This window comes from Tyto alba, unplaced genomic scaffold (assembly GCF_018691265.1).
Source record: "Tyto alba isolate M040663 unplaced genomic scaffold, T.alba_DEE_v4.0 Super-Scaffold_2, whole genome shotgun sequence".
Lineage (NCBI taxonomy): Eukaryota > Metazoa > Chordata > Aves > Strigiformes > Tytonidae > Tyto > Tyto alba.
In genome coordinates, this window is record NW_024881282.1 from 44303974 (window position 1) to 44330863 (window position 26890).

Here is a 26890-nt window from a genome sequence, read left to right on the forward strand (position 1 = left end):
GTTAGCTGAGCTCAAAAAAAAAACTGCCACTTTTTATGATGCAAGAAGTGAATCTGTGCTACAGAATAGAAAAAAAAGAACAACATTTTATTCATGCTGGATTTTAAAAGTTCAGTGACAAAACTGATGTAATTAAGGAGTATAGAAATGAGCCTAGAATATAATCACATTATAATATTATATTTTATTTGTTTTTCCTTAGTTCAAGCGGTAAAAATTGAGTTTATACTTTTAAATATTCCATCTACATGATAAAGTCTAAATTCTTTTATATTGTAAATTTTTTTCACTCGTTTAACTTCCTTTTTTTCTCCTTTATTCTGGCAAGAAAGTAATTAAGTGGTTGACTTAATGATTTCTGTGAAACGTAAAATTTCTTCATCTGTAACTAATATTAACTGAGAAAACATGTTGAACGTAGTTTCTCAAGTCGATAGCTTTTCAGTGGATGGCTATCTCATCTAGTCTACTAGACACTGTATAGAATTGATTGCGTATTGCTACTAGTTGAAAAAAATTGAACCATTTATTAATTAACAAATTTTAAAACAAACTGATTCACAGTTAAAGGTGTAGCTAGTAAAATGTTATATTCTGTGTTGTTTTATCCCAAGTATGGCGTCAAGATCTAGTCTCAAGGTTAATGCATCACAGTGGTTTGTTCTGTGTAGTTATGCCCCTTTTGAAAGTCTGTATTTAAGTTAGTTAGCTACTAATTTTGTAAGACCATTGGATTCTCCATCAAACAACAGAAAAGATCTGTCTGTATGCTCCTTAGGCTGTTGGTTTCATACCATCAGGTGCTTTTAAAGTTATTCTGCCAGTGAGTGTAAATTTAATTCAGACCAAATATAAATGTATTAAATTAATTAATAATTTCACATTTTAGAAGAAAAAAACAAAAACGAAACAACCACAACCTTCAGGGATTATGACACTTTATTAATCAAACTTGAAAAAATAAGTACAGAGTAATTTCAGGTTGAAATTAAATGTTTTCCCCTGCACTGTGATTGCAGGAACTTGGATGTATAACATAGTCTGTGGAGATGTAATGTGTTCTGCACATGGCTGCGACAAGGATGTATTTGGCTTTTAACAATTTTGCACCATTTTAGATAATTGCAACCTTCAGAACAACACAGAAAAGCAAGTGATCATTAGAGCAAAAGCTTTCTTGGTTTTCAAATTCACCATAATGCAAGATGGAGAAGGTGACACAAAACATTGAAATGTGTAAAGTACATTGGTGCCTATATATGTGTGTGTATATGGACAAATAATTATCACAAGTATGTAAATCAATAGGGGGAGGGAGGGGAAAGTTCAAATGCATGGTTAAAAACCCACACATTTTCTATGAGGTTCCAGTTTTCTGCTACATTATTTCACATATGTTTCATTCTAGATAAAATTAGAGTGGTTTTATTCAACCCATTCTAAATATCAGGGTTAGAACTGTCCAGTAGTCTTCTGCTGAGAAAGCTTTACTATAAATACGTGTTGAAGTCTCTGAGTATAAGGTAAAACAGCCTTCCTGTGGAGTTTCATTAGAACCTTTTCAGTGAAGCATATGGCTAGTCTCCACCTTCAGTTTTGTTCAAACATTTTTCAAAGTGGTAAACCAATAAATGCACTTCAAATTTAAACCAAAAAGAAGTAAAAAACATAGTTACTCATTAGTTTCCTTCACAGGTTTCTTCCAGCATAAAGTGTTCCAAAGTCACCAGTAAAAGAGAAGGCAAATCCTAACCATGTAGTAATCTTCCATTTTTTTTTTTTTAAAGAAACTTCTGTGACAAGAACAACAAAGCCAACAAAATAAACACAGAAAAGACACAGACAAGTTAGCCCAAATTGATGTATATTATTAGAGGATTTTGTGGAGAAAAAACCTGGGTGTTTACCATACTGCTTTCTAGGGAGATTGGGTTTGTTTATGGCTGTGGCCTGTGGTACGCCAGCACTCATGGCTTCAGAGCTCTGTATTGCTTCAGTGAGGTATTTGTGATACCATCTTTAAAGGTAGCTTGTGTATGGCTACAGAGCACTGATACTTGGATGCCCATAGCTATCTTTCCAATTTCTGTTTCTGGGTCTGGTCTGTACCACCAGAACAGTATCCTTCACTTTATTTCTTGTGATCCTTTAACATTTTTTCCATTTGCTTTATCTCATACGAACTCATAAATATTTAGAGTAATACTTGGGGTTTTTTTATGCTCAACTAAGTGACAACTAGGCTGGGTAGCTCTTTGCTGGCTTTCACACTTGGCTTTTTCCCAGAAAAAAGTTTGTCATGCGAGGTGAGAGAAGAGTCTAGTATGCATCTGGGATGAACTTTGATCCACATTAGGGATACAGCTGTAATGCAGAAAGTATCAAGAGAAAAAAGGAGGCTAGGGGGAGTCTGAGAGAGCGCTCCAGGGTGTTCATTTCCTTGACCTGGGATGAGAGGGAGGGCCTGAAAAAGTTTTAGGCTCTGGGAATAAGGGGCTGAAGCTATTTAGTAAAGTTTTGCGGAACTGACTGTAGATCTCTCTGCCTCCTTCACTTCTGTCCTCACCACATGGTCCTTCTTACCCCTTGTAGGCAATGCCCGGTCCCCGTCTGGTACTTACGGCACCTTTTCCACTCTTTGCAGCCTAACACATAAAAAAGCTGTTTCTTCCTTGAAAATTCAGAAAGGGGATTTGTGTTGGAGCTGGGTACGCTCTAATTTAGCTTTAGAGTTTTTTTATATTTATAATTTTTATGCTGTACAGTTTATTTATTAGTCTTTGACTATATGAAGACAAATATGTATGTTTGGTCAGACAGGCACAGTTCCTATATAACAATTTCATAAGCTGTGTTAGCATGCGGTAGGTTCAGAGCTGCCTCAGCTTGCTATGATTGATACTGAGCCTTAAAAATAAACCTCTCAGGTCTACCCAATCTTGCCACTAATAAATAGTGACAAATTAGACTATATTTTCCGGCTGCTCATTGCTATTGTCTGGTGAATAGCTTGCACATCTTTCACTTTCTTCAAACAAAGGAAATACTTAAAGTTTATTCTGTTTGGGTTGTTGTTTTCCTTTAGGATTAGCAGAAGTAAAATAGTACTTTCACATATTAGAAGTAACAAAAGTAAGCTAAATTAGTTGTTCTGCTAGAATAAATGATATTTGAATGAGTGTTACTATGAAGTCAAGTGTACATAGTTATCTAAGAGGTGCTTGTAGTTTTGCAGGTGTTGCTGGGAGTCTACAAAGCACTGCACACCCAAAGATTTTGTGTTGCATTTTCATGAGCAATATCTTAATTTTCCTGATTTTTTTTTTTTTAAGGTCAGTCTTTTTAATATCTCTGCAACATAAAAAGTCAAAAGAACTAGTAAACAATGATAAACAGATAAAACCAGTGAGAAGCATAGGGAAATCTGTAGCAGATTAACTTGCCATTGTGTTTTGAAAAGATTAACGGAGTAGAGTCACATCATGAGTTTTTACAGTTAAGTACTCTGGATTTTATACTGAAATGAACAGTTAAGTTCTGTGGTCTCGTAAAAGCACAGCAGCAATTGCTGAGAACTGCTGAGGAAATAATACATAAACTGTTAAAGACTAAGTAATCATTAGAAGCTACAGTCTGATTGTCTAATACAAGCAGAATGGGAGCAAAACAAGTATTCCCTTGTATTCCAACATGAAGTATGGATTCAGTGTCTTCATTATTTAGCTTTTATAATTTATAATCAGTGCCTTGAATTCACTAATGACTTCAATATTATTTTGTGAGTTCTGATTTAAACTGTATTATCAGCCTCAAAATTTAGTTCTAATTCAGTGTGATGAAAATGTCTTATTTTTATTTTGCAAGTGTAATTCTTCATTAAAGCTTATTGGCTAAGGGGATTTTCATCCTTTAAGCACAGTTATGTAAACAGGCACACCTGAATATATTTAAACTGTGAAAGATCAGTGACAGGAAGACTGTCGTATCATCAGGACAGGCTAAAAACCTGCAGATAAGACCTTTCATCAGATTTTTCCTGCTAAAAGCAGTTTTTGTTTTGTAGTGGTTAATAATTTCACTTCTAGGAGTTCAGTAGCCTGTAAACCTGTAGTGTTTCGTTGCCCACTTGTCATAACTTTGAAAATGTTTACATTAGACATTGAAAATTAGTTGATCTTCATCTGACTTTCTATTAGTAAGTGCTCAGTAAGCTATAAGATCTGGGATATTTCTTCAAGATGGTGGTAAAGGTCAGCTTCATTCACTAATAATTAAATTGGACACTAGACACTTAAAGACTAGCACAGCAGTTTAACAGTTGAAACAAATCTGGAAAGTTACTGTATTTTTCAGGTTACATTAAGAATGGCTAGGAGAAGAAAAGTTCTTCTGTAGTATCAAGATGGTAACGGTTATGTCATCTTGCATTATTGCTTCTGAAATTCTTTTCCAACTCTTTAATCACTATGAATCATGTAATTTTATGTTATTTCCCCCCCATGAACATTTATAAGAACTTAAATCAAAACCAATGTTAATATTCCAGTTCTATCAATGATGTTGCCAAATGTAGTGTATACTGTAATATCAAGAGAGACAATTTACTAGTTGTCCCATTATGGTGCTTGGTTAAATAAAAAAATTAAGAAATCAAAGTAGTGCTGTGCACAGTATTAACATTCACCAGTTCCTGTAGTGTTTTGTATCTTTGTCATTCATTCTAGTGAAGAAGGATGAGGCAATTTTTTTAGATACTTTTTTTCCTTATGAATTTGAGATTAATTTTTTAATATTAAAACTGATGTTTAAGGCCAAAATAAATATGCAAAAAAAAATTGTGACTTTACAGTAGAATAATTTTGAAGATGTAGAAGGGAGACCTGAGGATTCTGAACTGCACAGGATTGTAATATTCAGAAGGCTGCTTAGCTGATAGATGTAGCAGTCAATATAACTAATTGTGGGATGCTGTCCAAGGCCAGCATGTGTAGTTTATTTTTCTAATTCAAGTAAGAATGATCCTTATTCAATATTGTAACTCCCAGGACCCATGTGTTCATGTACTGGCAAATAAGAGACATGCTGAGCTGTTTCCATAGTGATTTGGTTTTATGATGAAGATGTCTGAGTGCTTTGAAGTATGTCTAGCTTCAATGGAAGGCTGAAACAAAATACTTGTCCAGAGATACTGTGGTTTCATATTGATGATAGGGCACAGAAGCCCTTTGCAGCTGTGATATACAGTTGTAGAATCCAGCTACGTCCAAATTGTATCACACTGAAACTCATATGAGCATTATTTTCCATAATGTCCTAATTTTGGGGAGGGGTACAAGATGATGAGGGAGCTCAGCACGTTTGAGTGATGAGAAAACCAGTGCTTCAGGTGCACTGCACAAGCCCTGCAGTATAGAGGTGAACTCGGCTGGCTACCCACACTGAATTACAGGGTTGTGTCATGTATAATGTAATGTGGATTTAACACCACATTTATTTAGTGCATTTAGTTGAATCTAACTGATAAATCTTGCAACTTACATTGATACTGCACCATTAACACCCACGTCAGCCCAGTCTTTAAACATGTGCTTAACTTTGCAGCCTTGTGATTAAGGTTGTGGACTGGGACACTGAAGAGCTGGGTTCAGTTCCTGCTCTAGTACAGTCATCCAGTGGGATACAGGGTAAGTCACTTAGGCCCCAATTTTTTTGAGCTGTTTAGGTTTGTCTCTGCTCAGCTATGCAACATCTGTCTAATTGAAGCCTTAGGTATCATTTACAGTGGTATTACAAAATTTAAAAAACTGTGTACTGTTGGCTTCCAGTTATTTGTGTGACCAAATTTTTAAAGGTAGCGATGCCAAAGCTGCTCATTTGCAACGTGAATTAACAGTTTATATCTGTCTCCCAGAAATTTTGAGAGAATGTTAATGATAAATCAAGGCTATTTCATGGTATTATTTGTGTTACATATTCCTAAGACAGATAATCCTCCTCATTTTGGAATGTGGTTGTTAATCTATTCCTCAGTTTCCTCACATTTTTTTCCTTCTGTCTCTGTTGCCTCTTTTCATAGTAGAAAGTAAGTCCTTTGTGTTCTTTCCATTATGTGCACATACAAGATGAACTACAAGAGACACCAAAGCACTGAATGGGAATGTAGCTGCTACCTCAGTAGAAATAATACCTAAATAGACACTTCATAGTGTGCTGAAATGAGTATAGACCATGATGTTTGGCTCTATAAAGGGACTATTGTAATTTCAAAACCAGGATATTGTTCCAAGCCTGACACAGGTTTTGACCAAGTGCTGCATAAACAATATAATTGCATATCATATTATCATGTCATGAAAAGAAAACTCAAGGAGATATTTCATTGTTAACAATAGCCTATAGGCTGTGAGGTAAATAAGGTTCTTTGTCTGGTCCAGCAGTAGCTTTTCTCAGATTTTCTGTCCTCTATCTTGTTTTCCTACTATTCTTAGACTCAAGACTGTAGTTACTCCATGCTTAGGATCTTTGTATGATCTTTATAATGGAAGGTGATGTCCAATTTGTGTGTATTTCATGAATAGCATAATAGCAAGTGGACCTAAATAGGGTACCAGAAAATCTGAGACCACCTGCACAGTTTAGGACAGTTAAACTTGTCTAAAATAAACTGCATTCCATGAGATAAGCTGCCTACTAAGGATGTGCAAATGACAGTGTATTTTGATAGACTCCTAAAAAAGCCCTGGAAAGTTGATGATGGATGAAGAAATTTAGGACTTAGCTGGAGTCGAGGATAAATCCCAAATTGGTTTTTGAACTTTGTTCAGCTTCTCTCTCATCAAGGAGATGAATAGACTGATTATATAACTTAATAGCTCTGAGTCTAAGCCTCTGAGGTCTTTAGATCTTTGCTTTGTAGCTTGCTCCAACATGCTGCAGTCTGCATCTCTCAAGTACTTTTCTTTAGCCTTTGAGTGGTTTCAATCAAAAGTCCTAAGCCCTTTGAATTAGTTGGCCAGCACAGTACTCTGTATTGCAGCATAAGAGCCATGCATTTGAAAATGAGGTGCCATGTTGCTAACTGCTGATACCTAAATGTTTGTCTAGCTCTAGTACTAAATACTCCTTAACACCAAGGAGGAAGTTAGGCTCTGAACTTGTCAGTACATTTAGTGTGTGGGTATATTTGCTTGCAATTGGTTTTACTGAAATAAATGGAGATACATCCTTAAGTTAGAATTGTATATGACCACTTTCTGGGAATAAGAACTTGAAAAAAAGGAATTGTTTTTTATATCTATATGTATAAAGGTGCAGTAACAGTTGCATTTTCAAATATGTCTTTAAGGAGGGTTTGTGAGTACTGCAAGATCTGGATCTACAATACTCCATTTCATTTCCACCTCATGTCTCTGGTCTCTGTCTGGAGCCTGGTAGAAATGGGCTGATACAGTTTTCTTGCTTAGCTGGATAGAATCACTGTTCTGTACGTTGTGAAATCCTCTTTCTGAGCCTCTGAGGTGCACATGGAGAAATCAGCAGACGATCTTCTGAATCACTTAAGATTGGATGAAGTTCAGAATGTTGTATGCACAGTATTTTCTGCATTTCCTTTATAAATGCAGTCTTGTTGCTCTGTTACAAGTGTAGATTGTTTTCATTTTTTAAGAAATGTTGATTCAGCTCCTGATTGCCTCACTATATTTTTAAAAAGTTTGATCAGATGCCCAGAGTTTCACACAGGTGAACAGCTAGTTTAGATAGTAACTCATTTTCAGTAAGGTTTGCTTCAGAATGTTACAGTGCTTTAGAAAGTCAGTGTCTCTGGTGTTTTTATAGTTTATGATATGTATGGCTAAGATTCAGGTAAAATTACTTTTTGCATGTGATCAAAAAAGCTTTGCAGTGCCAATTCAAACTTGAAGCTGTTAGAAGGTTTCACATTTGTTGTGTCATGTTCTGACTTATCTTCCGATCACTCTGGTTTATACTTTGTTCCCTTCATAGGTGCCTATCTTGTGCCATACTTAATCTTGCTACTGATAATAGGGATTCCGCTCTTTTTCTTGGAGCTTGCTGTGGGGCAGAGGATCCGCCGAGGGAGTATCGGTGTGTGGAATTATATCAGCCCTAAACTTGGAGGAATCGGATTTGCAAGCTGCGTAGTAAGTTTTTAATGTTAATTGTATGGTTTGCTTTCAGTCCGTATGATTTAGACTTTCTGTTTTGCTGCAGGGAAAGGCCACTGATTTGTAGCTGGGCATCAAAGTCAGTTTACAATGTTTTGGAAGTTCTTAAATTAGTACATCAAAAGATATGTCTGTAAAACTAGTCAACTTGTATTTTGTGATTCCTTTGAAATTAGGAACTAGGGAACAGAGTAGTGTTCTGGAGAAAAAACACCTGTAACAGTATAGGTGCTACATGATAAATACAGAGAAAAGTGAAAATTTAGAAAATGTCATGTATTTTAATGGGACAAGCCATTCAGTTCTTACTCTGACTTATTTTAGTTAAAATTAGGTTCAGTGGCTGATGTGCAGAGATATGTGGAAGTTTAGGAGGGAATTTTTTTTTTTTTAATTTACAAATGTAATTAATAACTGTAACATTTTATCTTTATTTTTTTTTATAGGTATGTTTTTTTGTTGCCCTGTACTACAATGTCATTATTGGATGGAGTCTGTTTTACTTTTCCCAGTCTTTTCAGCATCCATTACCGTGGGACCAGTGTCCTTTAGTTAAAAATGCATCTCATACCTGTAAGTCTATATTAGCGTTCCTAAAAAACATATAAAATATATAAGATTTGAGATTTTCAAACAAAAAGGAGAAAAAATACAATTCAAAGAGGTATTTGTGGGAAAAAGCATTGAATGCAAAGCTGTTTTTCAAAAATACAACAAAACACCTTAAGATAAATATACTGTATTTGGAAAGGAACATCCCTGTCAACAGCATTTTAAAGAGTAATGAAATTAAGAGAGTACTATTTAGTGTGTTGCAGAAAAAAAAAATGTGATTACATTTTTTCTGATGTTGATACTGCTTTTCCTGCTTACTTGGTGAAAAAGAAAGGTGGAAGGATATTTCTGCATTTCATTTGGTAGCATACTTCCTGGCAAAAAGCAAATTACTAACAAATGCATTTCTAACAACGTAGAAAATGGAAAATTGTAAACATTAATGAAATTCATGTGATAAAAGCTTTGTTTGCTTTCTAAACCAGTAGAAATGAGACAGTTGGTCATTGGTTTGTTGTTATAGTGAGATGGTGTCACATGGACATATACAACAGTGTTAAAAGTTCCTTATTCCTTGGTTTTGGTTATCTCATAATAGTTACAAACTTTGCATTATCCTTGTTATTGAAATATGAAGTATTTCTTTTAATTTCTTTTTATTTCAGCTCCTAAATTTTCTTTAATTTCCTTTTGTGTTTTTTTTTTACCACTTTATTAAAGAATGTAACAGGGACATTTGAAGAGTTGTACAATTTTTATAGTGTCTTTGCCAGAGTTGCTTGCTTCAGTTGTTTGAAATAATCAGTATTTGTGAGTGTTGGCACACAGTAAATTGACTGTAGCCCAGAAGCTATTGTCCATTAATTGAGCCAAAGTGGTTGTTTATGTACTCTTATCCTGTCTAAATATTATAGTATGTCAGCCTAACTTCAGCAAAGGTCATCTGAACTAAGCTTAAACAAAGAAAAGTATTATATTTGATAACATCCTATCATTTTTGATAGTTCATTTCAGTGAAGATCTGACACCTGTGTTAGGTTTCTTAAAATTACTATATTTTTCCCTTCTTTTCGTTAATTAATTAACTCAGAACCTAACTTAGAGATATGATTTATTGTAATATATAAATAATTTATTAAAAAGTTAAGAATTCTTTATATGTGCTATATGTCTAGATATACACAATTTCTTAACCTTTTTTGTAACGTGAGTAAAGCAGAATTACAGTATAAGAAAAAAATCTGGGATACTCATAGCAACTTTCATTTAACAGCTGTTTAGGAGCCATTTTTTCATTTTCTCATCACTTTGGTATCATTACATTATTGCTTATAATAGTAATTACATGTCTGTTTATTTGAGTGTCATATCAAAACAGACAATGGAGGATTTGTTTGCTATACATTTTCTAAATTGTGTTCAATTTCAGAGAGATACTTTTCATATATGTAGGTAATCTAATATTATGTGTGATAAATGGAATGTATGTCTTCATCTAGGCCTGCCTACTATTTAGTACTTAAGAGAAAAAGACATTCTGCCTAGGACTTGGATAGACCATATGCAGAGGAATACGTTATTCCATAAGGGTGTTTTAAAAAGATATATCCAGAACCTTTCACTGATAGCAGTCACCTTTAGACAATGTCTTAAAACTCTTTGTGAGTTTAGTTTCTCAGTAAATGGTGACGGCACAATTACAGATATTGAGAACTGATGGAACATTGTTACAGAATGTTAGGAAAATACTTCTGTCCTGAACCCGTTCTTTACTTGCTAACATCTCTTGACAGTTGTGGAGCCAGAGTGTGAAAAAAGTTCTGCAACCACTTATTACTGGTACAGAGAAGCACTGAATATTTCCAGCTCTCTGTCAGAGAGCGGAGGTTTAAATTGGAAGATGACTATCTGCTTGCTGGCTGCCTGGGTCATGGTATGCCTAGCCATGATCAAAGGCATTCAATCTTCAGGCAAAGTGAGTATACTGTTTACCTACAGTGTTTCACCTTTTACTTTGAAACACTTCACAACATTTTTGCTCACCACACCCTTTGTTTACTCTCTCACAAAATCTGTAGGAGCAGGTTACAAACTGTGACTCGCCCCATTATTTGTATAATGTCAAGTAGAGGAATGTTAGTAGTTAAGCATTAAAATTGTAGTAATTTTAATCGAAAATGTACTAATTTAATGGGAATTGAGAGGCAAAGAATAATGATTTCTGCTCTTATCAGCGTAACTGTTACAAGTAACTGTACCTCAACTTTATTGTGCAGCGTCTGTGTGTTTCTGAATGTCTAAGGAATTAGGTTTCCATGTATACTCACAGTATGATTGCAGTGCACCCAGGTCCTCAAAACACCTTGCCATTTTTCTTTTTATTGTTACTGTCACTGATATCCGTGCTTCTCTCATTAACACAGACGTTTTTCAGGATTCTGGATTGGTTGTTTTGACTAATGGCTAACCATCCCTTTGTGTCTAAGCATGACACCTTGTCTTTTCCTTTCCATGCAGGCAGCTGGGTTGACTACTGAATGATTTGCTAGCTCTGTTGATCTCAGTGGGATTTTCAGATGAAAAATAATCTGTTCTAATAGCAAAATTCTTTGCTATTAAAAAGTTTGGCAATGAGGTGAAAATTTCTGTGACCTCTTTAGTGTATTTCAGTTAAAGAAACAACTACAAATTTAGTGAGAGAATCATCTTACTAAACTTTAAAGTACAGAATAGATTTGCTTTTCAGTGATGCAGAATGAAAGATCATATTTGATTACTATTTTGTTTTGGTTTGGCCGTAAGCATTGCTTAGAGATTTGGAATCCGTTTGTTATGTACTTTCCATTAACTCTTGTCTTCTCTCTTTCTGAAGACAGAATGAGTTTCTATTCATGCTACATATTTTTACCATGATACGTACTTGAACCAAAGTGAATTTGTAAAGTGAAACATTTCTAAACCAATCTACTTCTGTCCTTATCATCATCATCTCATTGAATTCATACTGAATTTCCCTGGAAGCCCAGCACTTCGTTATCATTCAACACAATGGTGACTGTATTGTTTTGATACAGTACATAATTTATTTTACAGTCATGTGATTTTGCTGTCTTCTGCAGAGACAAGGGGAATGGGAAGTGTTCTGCATATTTCTTAGAGCATATGATTATCAGTTCAGTCATATATCCAAAACATACTGAGTAGTGAATGAAGCTATTGAAAATAAAGTCCATGGATGTCATGTTAAATTTCTTCTTAATGTTTTTCAGATCATGTATTTTAGTTCCCTTTTTCCTTATGTGGTGCTTTTATGCTTTCTGATCAGAGGACTGCTCCTTAATGGGTCAGTGGATGGAATTCGTCACATGTTCACACCTAAGGTACGTGCTTAATTTTTGTTTGCAGTATATTCAAGTTTCAGTGGCAGTTTGACCATGTATGAATGCTCTCATTTAAGCTTATTGTTTTCATAGAACATTTGGCCGTACTTCTGTTTGGTTTAGTTGTGAAATTGTTGTTGACCTCAGTGGCACAATATTAAGCCATAAGGTCCAAAGGCTCTAAGCGTTCCAAGGAACTGTGTAGAGTTACCTCCCTTAGGTGAAAGGTTTCCAGAGTTAGATGCCCTTACAAAGCTAAGCAACTGGAAGTGCTATTTACAGGATTCAGGATGTTTAGAGAGCTCCAAATACAGAAAAGAGAAGCGAATCCTAAATCTTGCTATTCTCTAGAATTGAAATGCCTAGTTCTGGGGTGTCACAGTGAAATGCCTTACCTTGAATGCTGTCAAAGCTTTACTTAATTAACTTTTCCCTTTTGAAAGAGGATAAATTTGTTCCTTTTAAGATATAAATAAATGCTGCTTTCATAGTAGCCCAAAGTACAGGAGTCTTTAATACTAAAGGAGTGTAAGTACTCACCTCTCAGCTTTCCTTACCATGTTTCTTAACGGTTGTCATGCCAAGGTATCAGCAGGTCTAAACATACATTTTTTATTGTCAACATTTTTACTGGGAATGTGTCTTGCAGAACTTTAGATTTTGTAACTATGGAGGTTAGAAGGCATGTTACGAATCATTGTTTAGTCTGAATATCTGAATTCTACTCACACCCACCTCAAATGCTTGTAACTGTATCTGTACTACAGGAACAGCATGTTTGAGTAGTCAGAGCCATACTCAGGAATGCATAATGCTGGGCTTCGTATTGTATTATGAAATGCTCTTTCCAGCAAGTCCATTTCATAATACAGTTGAGCAGAACAGGACTGATGTCTCAAAAACGAAGGCCAGAAAGTAAGATTATTAAAATCAGTGCACATAATGGCTAATGCCTGATGACAGGGTCCTGTCAGTTGTTTTAATTCCAGGTGTTTTGAGTCTGTGGAGAACTGTCATTGTATAAAAATGACCTTTGTTAGCTATCACATTGTTATTTCTTGCATTGTGATACACAGTTGTGCTCCACTTCACTCATTGTCACTGCTAGAATCATGGTTCTCCAGGAACTTGCAGGCTGCTCAGGCAAATTTGGGAAATCTGAGGAACAGAGAAATGCTTAGTGATGAAGAGAAAGTCTATAGCAGAGATGGAATACAGACCTCCCAAAGTTATAATTTGGTTTCTCAATCACGGTATTAATCCTTTCTTTAACTAGAAAAATATCAAGAGATACTGAGCGAAAGTAAACACTGAAACTCCCCTTGAATACCAACACCTCTTCACCATTTTATCTTTCATGAGTTAGACCTAAAATATGTTGCTGCTGATGCTTACTTTATAGTTACGTTAAAAACTAATTATACATTTTTTTCAAGTGTTCAGATAAACTGTCTTGAAAGAAAAAATGTTTTTATTTTCCTCTACTGGTTTCCAGTTCTGTATCCCAAAATTTAAGTTGTCGTTTAAATTTGAGGTTAGGAGGCCTGTATGTCACATAAAGTATATGTGAAATAAACCTTCAAAAGTATTTTCATTATAATCTCTGTTTCTGTACTTGAGCACTGATTTGGACTGTAGGTTCATATGAAACTACCTGAAGGAATTCAGACTCCCCCACCTGTTGTTTCCATTCACTTCCCTGTGCAAACAGTGTATTTGGGCAGGCAGACAGTAAAAAAGATCTCTAAACTGATCAAGGTTGAAAGTTATCCAGGTAGATAGACATGAGAAGGGAGGGGGAGACATCTTTTCAGCCTCAATTAGTTTACCAAACAGCCACATTTTGACCACAATCACAACACATTGCCACAGAAGAGTTGTGCCAGCACAGCAGAGGACTGGCACACATTGATGCAGGTGTGAGAGCACAGGGCTGATGAAGAAGGGGAGAATTTCTCTGTTTGGCATGGTTGATGAACAAAGCAGAAATTCTAAATAGTAACCTTAGTGAAAAATTTAAAGAAAGATACATGAAAAGCCCACTGAAGTAAACTACTGCAATGAGACTGTAGGACTGTATGAAACTTAAATACAGAGCCCCCAAAATTTCACAGAAAATGTCTTCCAATATCAAATCAATTACAAGTTTATTTTGAAATGCTAAGTAATGTTCATCTGAGAATATACTACCTCTGATGATACCAAAGGATACCTTGCAGAAAGCGAGAAGTATTTCAATACTTAAACCGTTTACAGATTAAGTAAAATTAAGACTATTCCTCGAGCTCCCTCTGGTGGAAAATCTGTAGCATGACTGTGAGACAGCTTGAAATATGTGCAAAAGCTACTTGTTCATTGCAATTATAACAAAAATTGTAAGTCAGAAACAAGATTATCACCACAAACACTTTTTTTCCCCAAATATCTTATATTTTAGTTACATATAAATTAATAAATACAATATCTATTATCTATCTATATAATAAATACTATACCTTTATGGAAAAACGGAATTTTTTTCAAAATGTTATCATAACAATAGCAGATTTTGTTCTTCCTCAGAGCAACGGAGTCAGTCTAATGATGCTGACATCTGTGCTGATGCTTTTTAGTTTTACTGTTTTCAATGAGCCTAGGGTTTAAATAAAATATTAAAAAAAAAGAGTCACATGTGCAGATGTAAGGTCTTTCACTGCTAAACAAATGGAGGTCCTGAATCAACTTGAGAAAATCTAATGTTTACATTTCACATGTATTTCTTTTTTATGGTTCAGTATCTAGAAGAATCTCAGATAGACAGATGATGACTCATAACTTTGTAATAAAGATTTCTTGAAGTATGGTCATCCGAAGGAGCAATACAGTTCATTTTTTTGATAAAAGGCTTAGCTGTCACTCAAATACATGGCTCAACTTCAGGTGTCACATTCAGCTTTCATTTTATCATAATGAAAATACCTTTGTAGTAGTGTATTAGCATTTTATGATGTAGGTTGTCTTCCTGTTTTTTTTTCTATTGTATTTTCATGTAATAGAAATGCATTTTATAGCTGACATATATTATATCTAATTTCAAACAGCTTGAAATAATGCTGGAGCCCAAGGTCTGGAGAGAAGCTGCTACTCAGGTGTTCTTTGCCTTAGGGCTTGGATTTGGTGGAGTCATTGCCTTTTCAAGCTACAACAAGAGAGACAACAACTGCCATTTTGATGCTGTACTGGTGTCCTTCATCAATTTTTTCACTTCTGTGCTGGCAACTTTGGTGGTGTTTGCAGTTCTGGGCTTCAAAGCCAATATCATAAATGAAAAATGTGTTATCCAGTATGAATATCCCTTTCTTTTTTTTTTACTTTTTTTTTAATGGTATATTTCATTTATGAATTAACACAGATCATTAATTTATCTGTTTTATTGTGTTTTACAGAAATTCAGAAAAGATTTTAAAACTTTTGAAAATAGGCAATCTGAGTCAGGATATGATCCCACATCATATAAATTTCTCAAGCATTACAGCAGAAGATTACAATTTAGTTTATGACATTATTCAGAAAGTTAAAGAAGAAGAGTTTGAGTCTCTCGGTCTGAAATCTTGTCAAATTGAAGATGAACTTAACAAGGTAAGAGTAATAAGTAAGTCTTAAATACAGAGATTATGAATGGATGAATATTTGTAAGCCTGAAATAAACTGTGAAGTATATTTATACAGAGTATCATCGCAGTGTACCTATGAGCAGGGCAGCTATAGAGATTCATATGAAAACATGGTTGTGTGCAGGGTTGCATTCCAGCTCACCTGAGGACTCTTGGATCTGATGTCTTAATACAGTCTTCAGTGATTTATAATGTATTTTGATCATGATATCTCTCTCCTTGGAAGATGATGAGTTTTTAAAGTTGTTTTGGTTTTTTTTTTTTAAGAAGAGTTGAGCATGAGAATTTTTCCAAAGACTAAGCAGAGGTGTACCTATTCAACATCTCCAATTGTGATGTCTTCTAATGTTAAGATATAACTATTCAATATTAAAACTACTTCACTAGAAAGTAAAAAAGTTACTCCTTACTTATTAGGTAGTTGTTTAACGAGTATCATCCTGATTTGAAATCTTAAAAGTAAGCTGTAAAAGAAAATATATTTTTCTAGCTTTTTCAGAGCAACTTGCAGCTTTAAGCACTGACCTCTATACAGTTGCACCAGCATTGGAAGCTAAAATCGGTGACATAGATGTTTAAAGTTTCTTTACTCTTCCTGCCATTTAGATTTGAAACAAACAGATATAGAAACAAAGTCCTTTACGTACTTGATGGAGAAAACGGTGTATTTTGTAGCAGTTCCATATAATAAATATCATGCCAAATTATCAGTGAAAGAGAGAAAGAAGTTCTGATTGGACACAAGAGGTAAATTTTTCACAATGAGAACAATCAGCCATTGGAATAATCTCCCTAGGGAAGTAGTGGATTCACCAACATTGGACACTTTAAGATTCAGCTGGAAAGGGTGCTGGGCCACCTTTTCTAGACCGTGCTTTTTCCAAGAAAGGTTGGACCAGATGATCCTTGAGGTCCCTTCCAACCTGGTATTCTGTGACTCTGTGAAAGAAGTGTGTTGTTAGTATCAATCAGCTTACCGATTCTCAACCAAATCTGATGTTCAGTAAAATAGCATTAAGTTTGTAGGTTTGGAAGAATCGCATACTAGATAGCAGCTTCCCACTGTACCTTCAAGATTTAATTGACAACATTGCAGGAACACAAAGTCAGACTGTCACACTACAAAAAAAATACTGTCCATGAATACTAATGGATTTTTTTTCTCACTGACAGGCAGTTCAAGGAACTGGTTTAGCTTTTATTGCCTTTACAGAAGCAATGACCCACTTCCCTGCTTCTCCTTTCTGGTCAGTCATGTTCTTCCTCATGTTGGTAAATTTGGGACTTGGAAGTATGTTTGGAACTATTGAAGGCATCATCACACCCATTGTTGATACCTTCAAAGTCAGGAAAGAAATTCTTACTGGTGAGTTGCACACATTTTCTTTTCTCACTAGAGCTCTAAGCTAAATTTTTTTTTTGAGAGTATGAAGTCTTGTTTTTTGACATGAAAGTTTTCAGTGCTGATACTTTACCGAGCAGTAAACAACTAAATTGCAGACTGTACTTCCATGCACAGGCACATTAATATCTGCAAGTAAACCTTATCCTAGAACTTAAATTTTAATGGAGGATTTCTGTTACAAGTTTCTGTATGGTCAGTCTTACTGAGCTGTTCCAGAATACTTTCTGTTGCAGCCTCTGTCACCCATCAGGGAAAGAAAGGAAAAGGAAAGAGTGAAAATACATTGCAAATTACTACAAATTATACCCAAATAGGCCAAATGAAATTTTAATTTATGATGAAATGTTTATTATGTTACAAATCAGTACAGTTACTTTCTAGAGAAAAATATTTTTCCCTGTTGAAGGTGAAAGGGTCTTAAATAAGATGTCTAGTTGGGTTTTTTTTTGTGTTTTTTAATCTAAATGCCCAAAGTTATTTGAGGTGTAGCATATTCATGTATCTCTGATGATCCTGTACCAATTTCTCTTTCTGAGATAGAACATCAGCATAAAATGTGAAAGTTAGGTTTCTGAAAATCTTCAGGACAGCTGCAAGAGACTTGATGTATTACACACAAATTCAGATTTCCTGTCAATACCTGCGACAGGAGGGATAGAAAATAAAAACTATAATAAGCTGCTTTAGCTTTATCTAGCTCCGTGAAGGAAATAAGGAAATAATAATGTATTTTATAAGAATTAACCCCTGATGCAGCAGAAAACTGCTCTTCCCTGACTGTTTTCCTTACCTTTGGTAATATTTAACAGGAAACATGTATTTTTTGCTTTGCTAGATCAAAGAATAAAATTCTTAATAAAGATAAATTAGTTGATTTTTCAGATGTCCTAACCTATCGAGCACTTGTTTGATTCTTTTGGGTTTTTTCCTTAATCTTCTCTTAAATTCTTTCAGAATAATCAGTGTAACATTTAAAAATTAGCTGTTCTTCCTAAGTATATATGCAAATACTATGATACATAGTCATTACTCTGGAGTAATGGATCATTTTACAGTAATTCCTTGTTATTGAGCTTAACAAAAACTGCAATAACTTATTAAGATAAAGAAATGTTCAAGAACTGCCTTTGTCTTGTAATTTTTTTGAGTGATGTACGTGCATGATTTTTGCTAAACTCAGTTTTACTCAAAGGATTCCAACTTGATGTGGTGTTTTTGTAATTAACTTGTAAAATTAAAATGCCTGGTACTGCCTGCCTTCATGCAGTATCAGTGGAATTTAACAGGATTATGCCAGCACTAGAGTTTGTGCTTAAAAAACACAAATCTTCAATTTTTACAGAAGTGTGAGCACATTTGCAAATTTTTGCAGTGTGGTTCCAGTTCAGTTCCTTTTGAGTCCAGGGAAACCAACTCATATGCTTAAACTTATTTCGTGTTCAAGTGTATTCTGCATGTGCATGTGCTGAGTTATGATGAGTATGCCTACCAGAGCCTTAGTTTACAACTAAAGATGCATGTTTTGGGGCTGTAAGGGTAACACACAATGAGAGAACATGAGAAAACCAAGGATTTCTAAATTCACATACACATGGTTCTGATGCTCTAATTGTTTTCTCAGGGTCAGTAGTAAAATTCAGTGTGAAAAATGAGACTCAGGTCAAGGAGGTTTTATCTGTGTTCTTTTGGCTTTGTTGTCTTGCATCAGGAGTTGACATCAATTTGTAATGATCTCTTCAATCCCATGAATTTCTGTTCTCTGAATGGCATTAGAACAATAGTTGCTATGAGGTTGAAAAGAGCCATTTGTTTTGTACCACAGTATTTTAAAAAGTGTCATCGTCTTCCTTTCACTATTATAATCAATATTAATTAGTAATTTGGAATTTATGCAGTGGGTATATTCTATAAGGATATTTTGCATTTTGGCCCAGATTCATTGCAACTAATTTTAGACTGCTCAGGCATATCCTTAGCCTAAGTTCCCAGTGGGGAAAATAATAGCGGGCACTTCAAGTGGGAGAACCAGTCTTACAGGTTAGGAACCTACAATTGATTTCACAATTTATTGAAATTTAGCTTATTTTATGGCTATTAAGCATTCAGTCGTACTTTTGATGAATTTAGTAGCAAAAAATTCTGTTGAGATTCATTATGCGGCATCAAGCATTCAAGAAATATATTTCCTGTTGTCCCTAAACAAGAGAAGGGTCAGAAATGTTGTTGCTTAGTGCACAAATACATTTATTCAGATCCTAATGGAACTTCATGCAGCAAATTATCTTTTAGGAGAAGTCTATTCAGTCTTTATATATTTTAGAATCACAGTCTGAAACTTTGGTTCTTTTCACTTGTAAATTCCAAAAATTGATCTAGCAACCAAGTAACATGATGTATAACATTTAGCTTACCAGTTCTGTTTATTTTAGCCTTGCATTCACATTAAGTTAAATGTTAAATGAGAAATAGTTACTTGATTAGTCTCTGCAGCTTAATCAGGACTGCTGTAATATGGCAATTATAATAATTCTAATTTCATAACTTCTCTGTTATGTAGGGGACAGGTAGGATTCTTAATACTCTTAAAATTGAGACCTCCTAAAAAGTAAAATGTTATCAGATTTGTTTATATGAAATAATGTGTTGATAGTATATCTTTGCTGGTTTGAACTCTTTATTTCTTCTTTGTCTGTGAAGCTTTGATATAATTACAGCTCACACTTCTGTTCTTTATTCCAGTCATCTGCTGCTTGGTAGCATTTTTTATTGGCCTGATCTTTGTGCAGCGCTCTGGAAATTATTTTGTGACAATGTTTGATGACTACTCAGCTACTCTACCCCTGCTTATTGTGGTCATTTTGGAGAATATTGCAGTCATCCGAATTTATGGAATAGACAAGTGAGTAAAGGAAATGTATCTCCTTGTCTGTATCAACAGTATTAATTGCAATAGTTATTACGATTTTAATTATATTGTGCAAAGTATTTGCAGTGTACACACAAATACAAGTACATGTGAGAGTGGGTCAGTCTGGATGTAAATCTCTTCTGTTTATAAGAACAGGTTTGGAGCAAGATACACTGCATCGGGACAGCGTAGTGAAACTCAAGGAGCTATTAAAACAGATCCAAAGAGAGAAGAACGCAGTAGAAGAGACAAAATTAGAGAGTTATAAAGGTGGCTGGACATGCAAGTGTGAGGAACGCAAGTATGTAGAAATAAGACGGCAAGAGAAAAATTTCAAGAAGTAATAACCATGGTCTAAGCAGCAGATAATAATGAGTATTCTAAACACATCTGCAGTATTCCAGGCAGCCAGAGAGAGGAACAAAGCAAACTCTAATGGTGGTAACAATAAAAAAGTTTCAATTTAATAATTAGATTTAGTTAGAGGTGTTGTAGCAATTATTTGTTCTTTACATTAGTTGTGAGAGAGGAAATAGAGGAAATGATAGAAAAGAACAGGGTCAAAACTTACTGGAGAACAGCACAGTTGACAGTGAAGTGACCTTGTCTAGGTGACAGCTGAAAAGACCATTAAATCCCTCTAATTTTTTTACCTTGTATGACTGAAATCACCAGAATGTGTTCACTAAGTGAGATCAATGTGTGCCACACTTAAGGAATAGAAGAGTTTATATCAGAAATAACTCATGCCATCCACAGATAAAAGAGAGTATGCTATACTAGCATGTTGAAGTAATTTAAACATCTGTGATTCCTTTGCATGTACAAAGGGTGACAAAGAATGGGTGGGTTTTCATTTGACTTTTCACTTGTTCAATCTGAGTAATCGGCCAGTCCCTTGCCATAATGAAATAAAACTATATGAAAATTTAGTTTTATGGTTTCCAGACATTGTTTCTGGTCTGTGCAAGCAGTACATGGTCTACTTACTCATTAAGGGAGAATTCTCACTTGGGCCACATGTATAATCCTAAAATTGATCACATAGACATGAAAACACCATGTAGATGTTTTTACACATGCAAACAAAAGGTGAAACGGGTGACCTGATTATCAGGTTGCTAATGTTCAGTCAGGTAGAGTTCCACTGTGAAGGGAAGTAGACATGCAAGGGCAGTAGTCAGCAAATTGCCTGAGGAAGCTGGTGTTTAGGAGTAGCTAAAATCTGGTAATACTTACCTTTGGAATTAGAGTGCAGTTGATTCATGTTTTCAGAAGGGGTCCTGACAGGATATAGTGAAAAGTTAACAGCCACATTTCTCATTCGTAACAGCCACCTGAACCTCGCTCTGGAGAATTCTTAATATTTCTTCTGATGTGTATTTCTCCAGAATATCCTTCTTCAGGAACTTAGCATTCTTGTTTGCAAAAACTGCCAGAAACAACTTCCGGTTGTCATTGGCTGTGATAGTACCAAGGGGTCCTCCTCGTAGGTGGAGATCCATATATATGTCTTATTAGACACATTGTCTTTCATCAGATAGAAAAAAAAAATAGCAACTATTGCATCTAAAGGGATTGCAACCAAAGGATAGGAAAAAAGACAACACATGAATCCCTGTAGCCAAGAAGAAAAATGTGCTATGCTAGAATTGGTGCTAAAGGAGCTTAATAGCTTTTAAAAGAGGATAAGTAGGATAGAGATGATGAAAGACTTTAAAGTGAAGATACATTTATGTTCAACTGGATGAAGAACTGGAGATCCCAGATATAAAAGGTTATCTATAGAGGGCGTGATCCATTTGTAAATTCAGCTTCTTTTTAATGATGTGTGTCATTGCAGTGTAAACAAAGGATAGAATATTCCAACCTAAGCAGTTCAAAAAAATTTTTGAGTTTATATGACAGTAGCTTCACATGTGTAACTGCTTTGAAAATGTATTTATTGCTATAAGAGCTTTTTTGAGACACAAATTTCAAAAGGGAGTGGGACCACAAGGGAGTTAAAACAGAATTGGTGCTTGTGCACACTACAAAAGAATTAATTCTAAAAATATTCTCTCTTTTTCTACTGGCTCTGGAACTATGTACTCCTCCGTCAAGAGTACAAAAATAGGAGTTCTGTTCGTATCATAACTTGCAATTTTGAGGCACAAGGAGGCAGATTTAAAACTTAACAAGGTTTTATTTCAGCAACTTACATGTTGCAAACCATAGTGTATGCATAAAGTTATTTTTTACACTGTAGCACACATGTAGGTTCAAAACTAATTTTGCAGAATCTGTAAGATGTGCTGGTTGTATATGTCCTCAAAAGTAATTACACTTGCCTTAGTAAACAACCTAACAGACAATATAATAAGATGTAAAAAAGAACCTTACAAAAGAAAGGTAAATTTAAACGTGTTTCCAGCATGGTCCAGCAAGCAGTTTACTAAGTTGCTGCACTGTGTAATGATTCCTTCTGTTCATCTGTTCTGATCTAGTAATCTAGACTGCAGCGATTTACACATATACATTTTTTCAGTGTGTCTGTTCCCTCAAATCAAGTGTATCAATTACAGCACTTGGAATCTCAGTGTATGAACTAACAATAACCTTTTTTTCCCTTCACAGATTTATGGAGGATCTGAAGGATATGCTTGGGTTTTCTCCAAGCCAGTATTATTACTACATGTGGAAATATGTTTCACCTTTAGTATTATTATGTTTGCTGGTAGCTAGCATTGTCCAAATGGGATTAAGTCCTCCTGGCTACAATGCTTGGATTGAAGATACGGTATGTATATAACAGATGACATCACCATCTTAATGATCATAGCTGAAGTATTTCAGAAATACGTGAAAAGACAAAAATTCTGGAATTTTAAATTCAAAATCAGTCTAAATAATGACATAGTTGTTTTTGTCTAAAGTAACATTAATGTAAAACCAACCATTTTTTAATTTTAGAGTAGTTCTGCTTTAAAATATAGCTGCTTGACATGAACCTTCATGCTTCTTGTGGCTTTTACTTTGTTGATGTATGCTGAAGAAATTCTTAAGGTTAAGAGGTTGTTCATTTTCATTAAATCTTACTTTACTGCAGAAAATAGTTGGGTGATAACACTGAATAAATCATTTCATATACCACATCAATTTTTTATGTGGAATTAAATATTGAGATTTAGTCATGTCATAAATTTTCCCCTTTGGGAACATATACCAGATTGTAGGTAACAGCTGCATTAAAACCTGTCCCTGATAAGAATGTCTGATTTGTAAAAAAATTCTCTGTGTGAACTGCAGTCAGTGCTGCATGTTGGCTCCAAAAAGAGATTCAATCAAGCTAACTCCTAAGAGTTCTAGCTTGTAGGTTCATCAGCCCTCAGCTGTTTTTACAGACTTGTCATACAAGATATAGGGAGAGTAAAATGTCAGAGAAATGAATCCCAGGGACGCTTCTGAATGGACAGTTGTCCGAGTTAGCCAGCAGGGAAAATCACAGCAAAGACAGGTAAGGTGTAAATACAAGAGGTTGGCTTTACTAGGGGTAGATGCCTTCCAGACAACCACTACTACTTTCTCAGGATTCTCAGAAAAATACTCTTGTTATGCTTGATTCTTGCTCTCAAAAATTAGGAGAAATACCTTAGAATACCAAACATACCATTCCTTTCCATGTATAAAATTAGGCAAACTGAGTCTGTTGGCCAGTGATTCATGGCTGCAGCAGAGGTGTGGGGTGTAGTCACTGCCCCAGTAAATGTGCTACAGTTTACATGAAGTTTATACAAAATGAGACAATTCCACAGATTGATCTGAGTCAGTCCCTGTCTAGACCAGCTATTAGCCTACAGAGCAAGGCCTTATTTTCCAGGCACAGTTACAGATACCACTGCACACTTCTCTGTTCTGAACATCCTTTAAAGGATCAGGGAACAACTACAGACAAATGTAGCAGAAAGCCTAAGGTGAAAATCTTGTTTGGGGTTCTGCTAGAGTCGTTTCAGCATCTCAGAAACTGTGCGGCAGTGTTTTGGTCTTACTCACTGGCAGAAAGATAGCGATCCTACATCTCCATGACTGTTCAAATTTGAGACCTGTAGTGGTGCCCACATTGTAGGTGCAAGGTGACAAAAAGATGAGTATGTGTTTGAAAACTGCAGGCCTTGGTGAGGGCTGCAGGTTTGCTCTTTTTTAAGTAAAGATGTCTTAATAGTGCTTCTCTTGGGTTGCTCAGGCTATGGAAGAGTTCCACAGCTATCCAACATGGGGAATGATTGTCTGTATATCTCTGATGGTGTTGGCCATACTGCCAGTTCCAATAGTCTTCATGGTGCGCCGTTGCAACCTTATTGATGACAGCTCCGGTAGTTTGGCATCTGTATCCTACAAAAGAGGCCGGATAATAAAGGAACCTGTTAATCTGGAGGGAGATAATACAAGTCTGATCCATGGGAAGAGTCCAAGTGAAGTGCCGTCTCCAAACTTTGGCAAAAACATATATCGAAAACAGACTGGATCACCAACTCTGGACACTGCTCCAAATGGACGTTATGGTATTGGGTACCTGATGGCAGATATGCCTGATATGCCAGAGTCTGATTTGTAACTGCAGAAAAAAAATGCTGTTTGTTTCTCCTCTCTCACTGATCATGGCTCTCCTATGAGAAGTGGTCAGCTTTACTTACTAGGGTGTGATCTCAGGTGCTCCACAGCAACAGTCTTTAAAATGTCATGACTGTACGTACAGAGAAAACTCTCTTTGGATTAATTCTCTGGGTTTTCATTTGCACTGAATGGAACACATTCAAAATCAATTGCAGCCTACATCTGCCAGCACAGCCAAGAATTTGATTTTTTAATTAATTTCTAAATCTAAAGCTTTCTATCTCTAAAGCCCAGATCTCACTCAAATGATAAAATATTTCTGAAGTAATATCACTGAAAATCTTTTATTTTGTGCTTTCAGGTTAACTCCCCAGTATTAAAAGTGAGCTCAGAAGTAGTTCACCAAACCCATGTTTGTGTAAACACTTGTGTATACCTTCTGTAGATACGCTGTACTTATTTTGTTAGCACTGATAATTACTTAGGCTATTAGCTGAGTAAAGAACAAACCTGTGAACTATTTTCTTATGTAATAGCTGTATAGAGCAATAGGATTAGAAAATCAAGGAGTAGACTTACAGGAAAGTGAGGAAAGAGTCCCTGTTCACTGGGGACTGCATAACTGTGGCTGTATATTTTGTGTAAAATATTTGCTTTTTCAGTGTGAAAACAATGTTAGAGTGAGTCACTCCAAGAATCTTAAGGATTGTGCAGATTCTGCATTTTTTTCTATGCTGTGTGCCTAAAAAAGACCTTGATATTTATTGTGGTTACAAGATTACATATATATTATATTTATATAATATACTTGTAATGTAAATATGTATATTATTCTGTATGTAATCATTTCAAAAGTTGAAGCAAGATGGCTTTTTTAATTAGTCTCCTTCAGTTTTGCTTCTGTTTTATGCAGACCATTTTTTTCAGTCAGTAATTGTTAAGAGCTGTATGTCATTACATTTTAACCTATAAATAAAGAGATTGACATGGTACTTCTCTGTGATCTCCTAATACACTTATTATAACACTGTCTGCCTTTCCTTCAGCTGGATTATCTGAAAGGATAACATTTAGCAGCTGAATAGAGATGCTAAAAGAATCTGAAAACAAAAAATGCTGTATCAGTCATCTTAATAAACTACTGGACAAGAACTTTACTGTGAATACAATAGTTGATGTAGCACTGTAAACTGCCATGATACTCTGGAAGCTAGTGCATGATTTATTCCTTACCTTGAAGAGCTTTAAAGTTAGGCATAAATTCTGACATTGCTATGTCTAGTAAGCAAAGAGCAGAATTTAGTTAACATTGTCCCAGCATTAGACAAAGAACCAGATTAGTTCATATGAGGTAAATACAACTGTCAGAATTGTTTTGAGTATGTCAGTGTGAGAAAGCTAAGCCAAACAAATGAAAAGGAGCAAAATCTTAAACCACCTTGGCAACTTGATAAAATTACTTAGAGATACCTCTTTTGTCTTTGTAGGGTAATCCCAGATAATTTTCAGTTTCTAACCTGGGAGCTTTTGAAGTAATTTCCAAACATCAGAAAGTGGAACTACTAGCATTAGTTGAGAAAAAGCTATATTTAAAGCTTATCTTGCATTTGTTACAAGTTGTGCACATAAAATGGGATTTAAAGTAGTCCTCTAAAATGCACGTATTAAAACATAGAGGGGAGACCTAGCATAATTTAAGCAGATTACTCATTCATAATTGATCGTTTGGCAATATTAGTACGTGTATAATGGATTGCCGTTAGACACACAGCAAGTATGTACACAGTAGTCTTGCTGTGGCAGGGCAGCAGCAGACTTCCACCACCATATCACATTGGGCTCAGGGGAATTGCCATGCACCCCCTCTGTGCCCAGTCCACAGAGCACAGAATTCTGTTGTTAGAAACTACTTGCCTGTGGTGACGTGTTTCTAGTTATACAGATCCTAGTTTTAAATCTGAAGTGATCGCCAAATGTCTGCTGCTACACAGGACCTGTTAAAAAGAATGTGAGCAAGATCTTACTAAGTGGAATAGCTACTTCTGTTTAAAGCATCACAAAGGGGACTAATGCTACTTAAGCAGTCTGCTGAAGATTATTCCGCTGGGGAATATATATGTTGTTTCTGCCCTTTTGCCTGTCTTGAACATTTTTAATCAGCAGTTAGATTTTCCACTAATTTAAACCACTGTTTTTTGATCAGTTTCTTC

The 26890-nt window shown here is 35.4% G+C and overlaps 1 protein-coding gene across 5 annotated transcripts in view; it reads left to right on the forward strand.

Annotated features, from left to right (window-relative positions):
- Positions 1-25715, forward strand: part of SLC6A15 (solute carrier family 6 member 15) — a 37892-nt gene extending 12177 nt beyond the window's left edge. For all 5 annotated transcript variants that reach the window (XM_042792195.1, XM_042792197.1, XM_042792196.1 and 2 more), the window contains 10 exons: positions 8005-8162; positions 8633-8759; positions 10535-10716; positions 12011-12121; positions 15202-15443; positions 15547-15739; positions 16948-17140; positions 19919-20078; positions 22704-22866; positions 24310-25715. In XM_042792195.1, the coding sequence (XP_042648129.1) occupies positions 8005-8162; positions 8633-8759; positions 10535-10716; positions 12011-12121; positions 15202-15443; positions 15547-15739; positions 16948-17140; positions 19919-20078; positions 22704-22866; positions 24310-24681 (1901 nt within the window). In that variant the 3' untranslated portion in view covers positions 24682-25715. The remainder of the gene's footprint in view (positions 1-8004; positions 8163-8632; positions 8760-10534; positions 10717-12010; positions 12122-15201; positions 15444-15546; positions 15740-16947; positions 17141-19918; positions 20079-22703; positions 22867-24309) is intronic.
- Positions 25716-26890: the final 1175 nt, after the last annotated feature.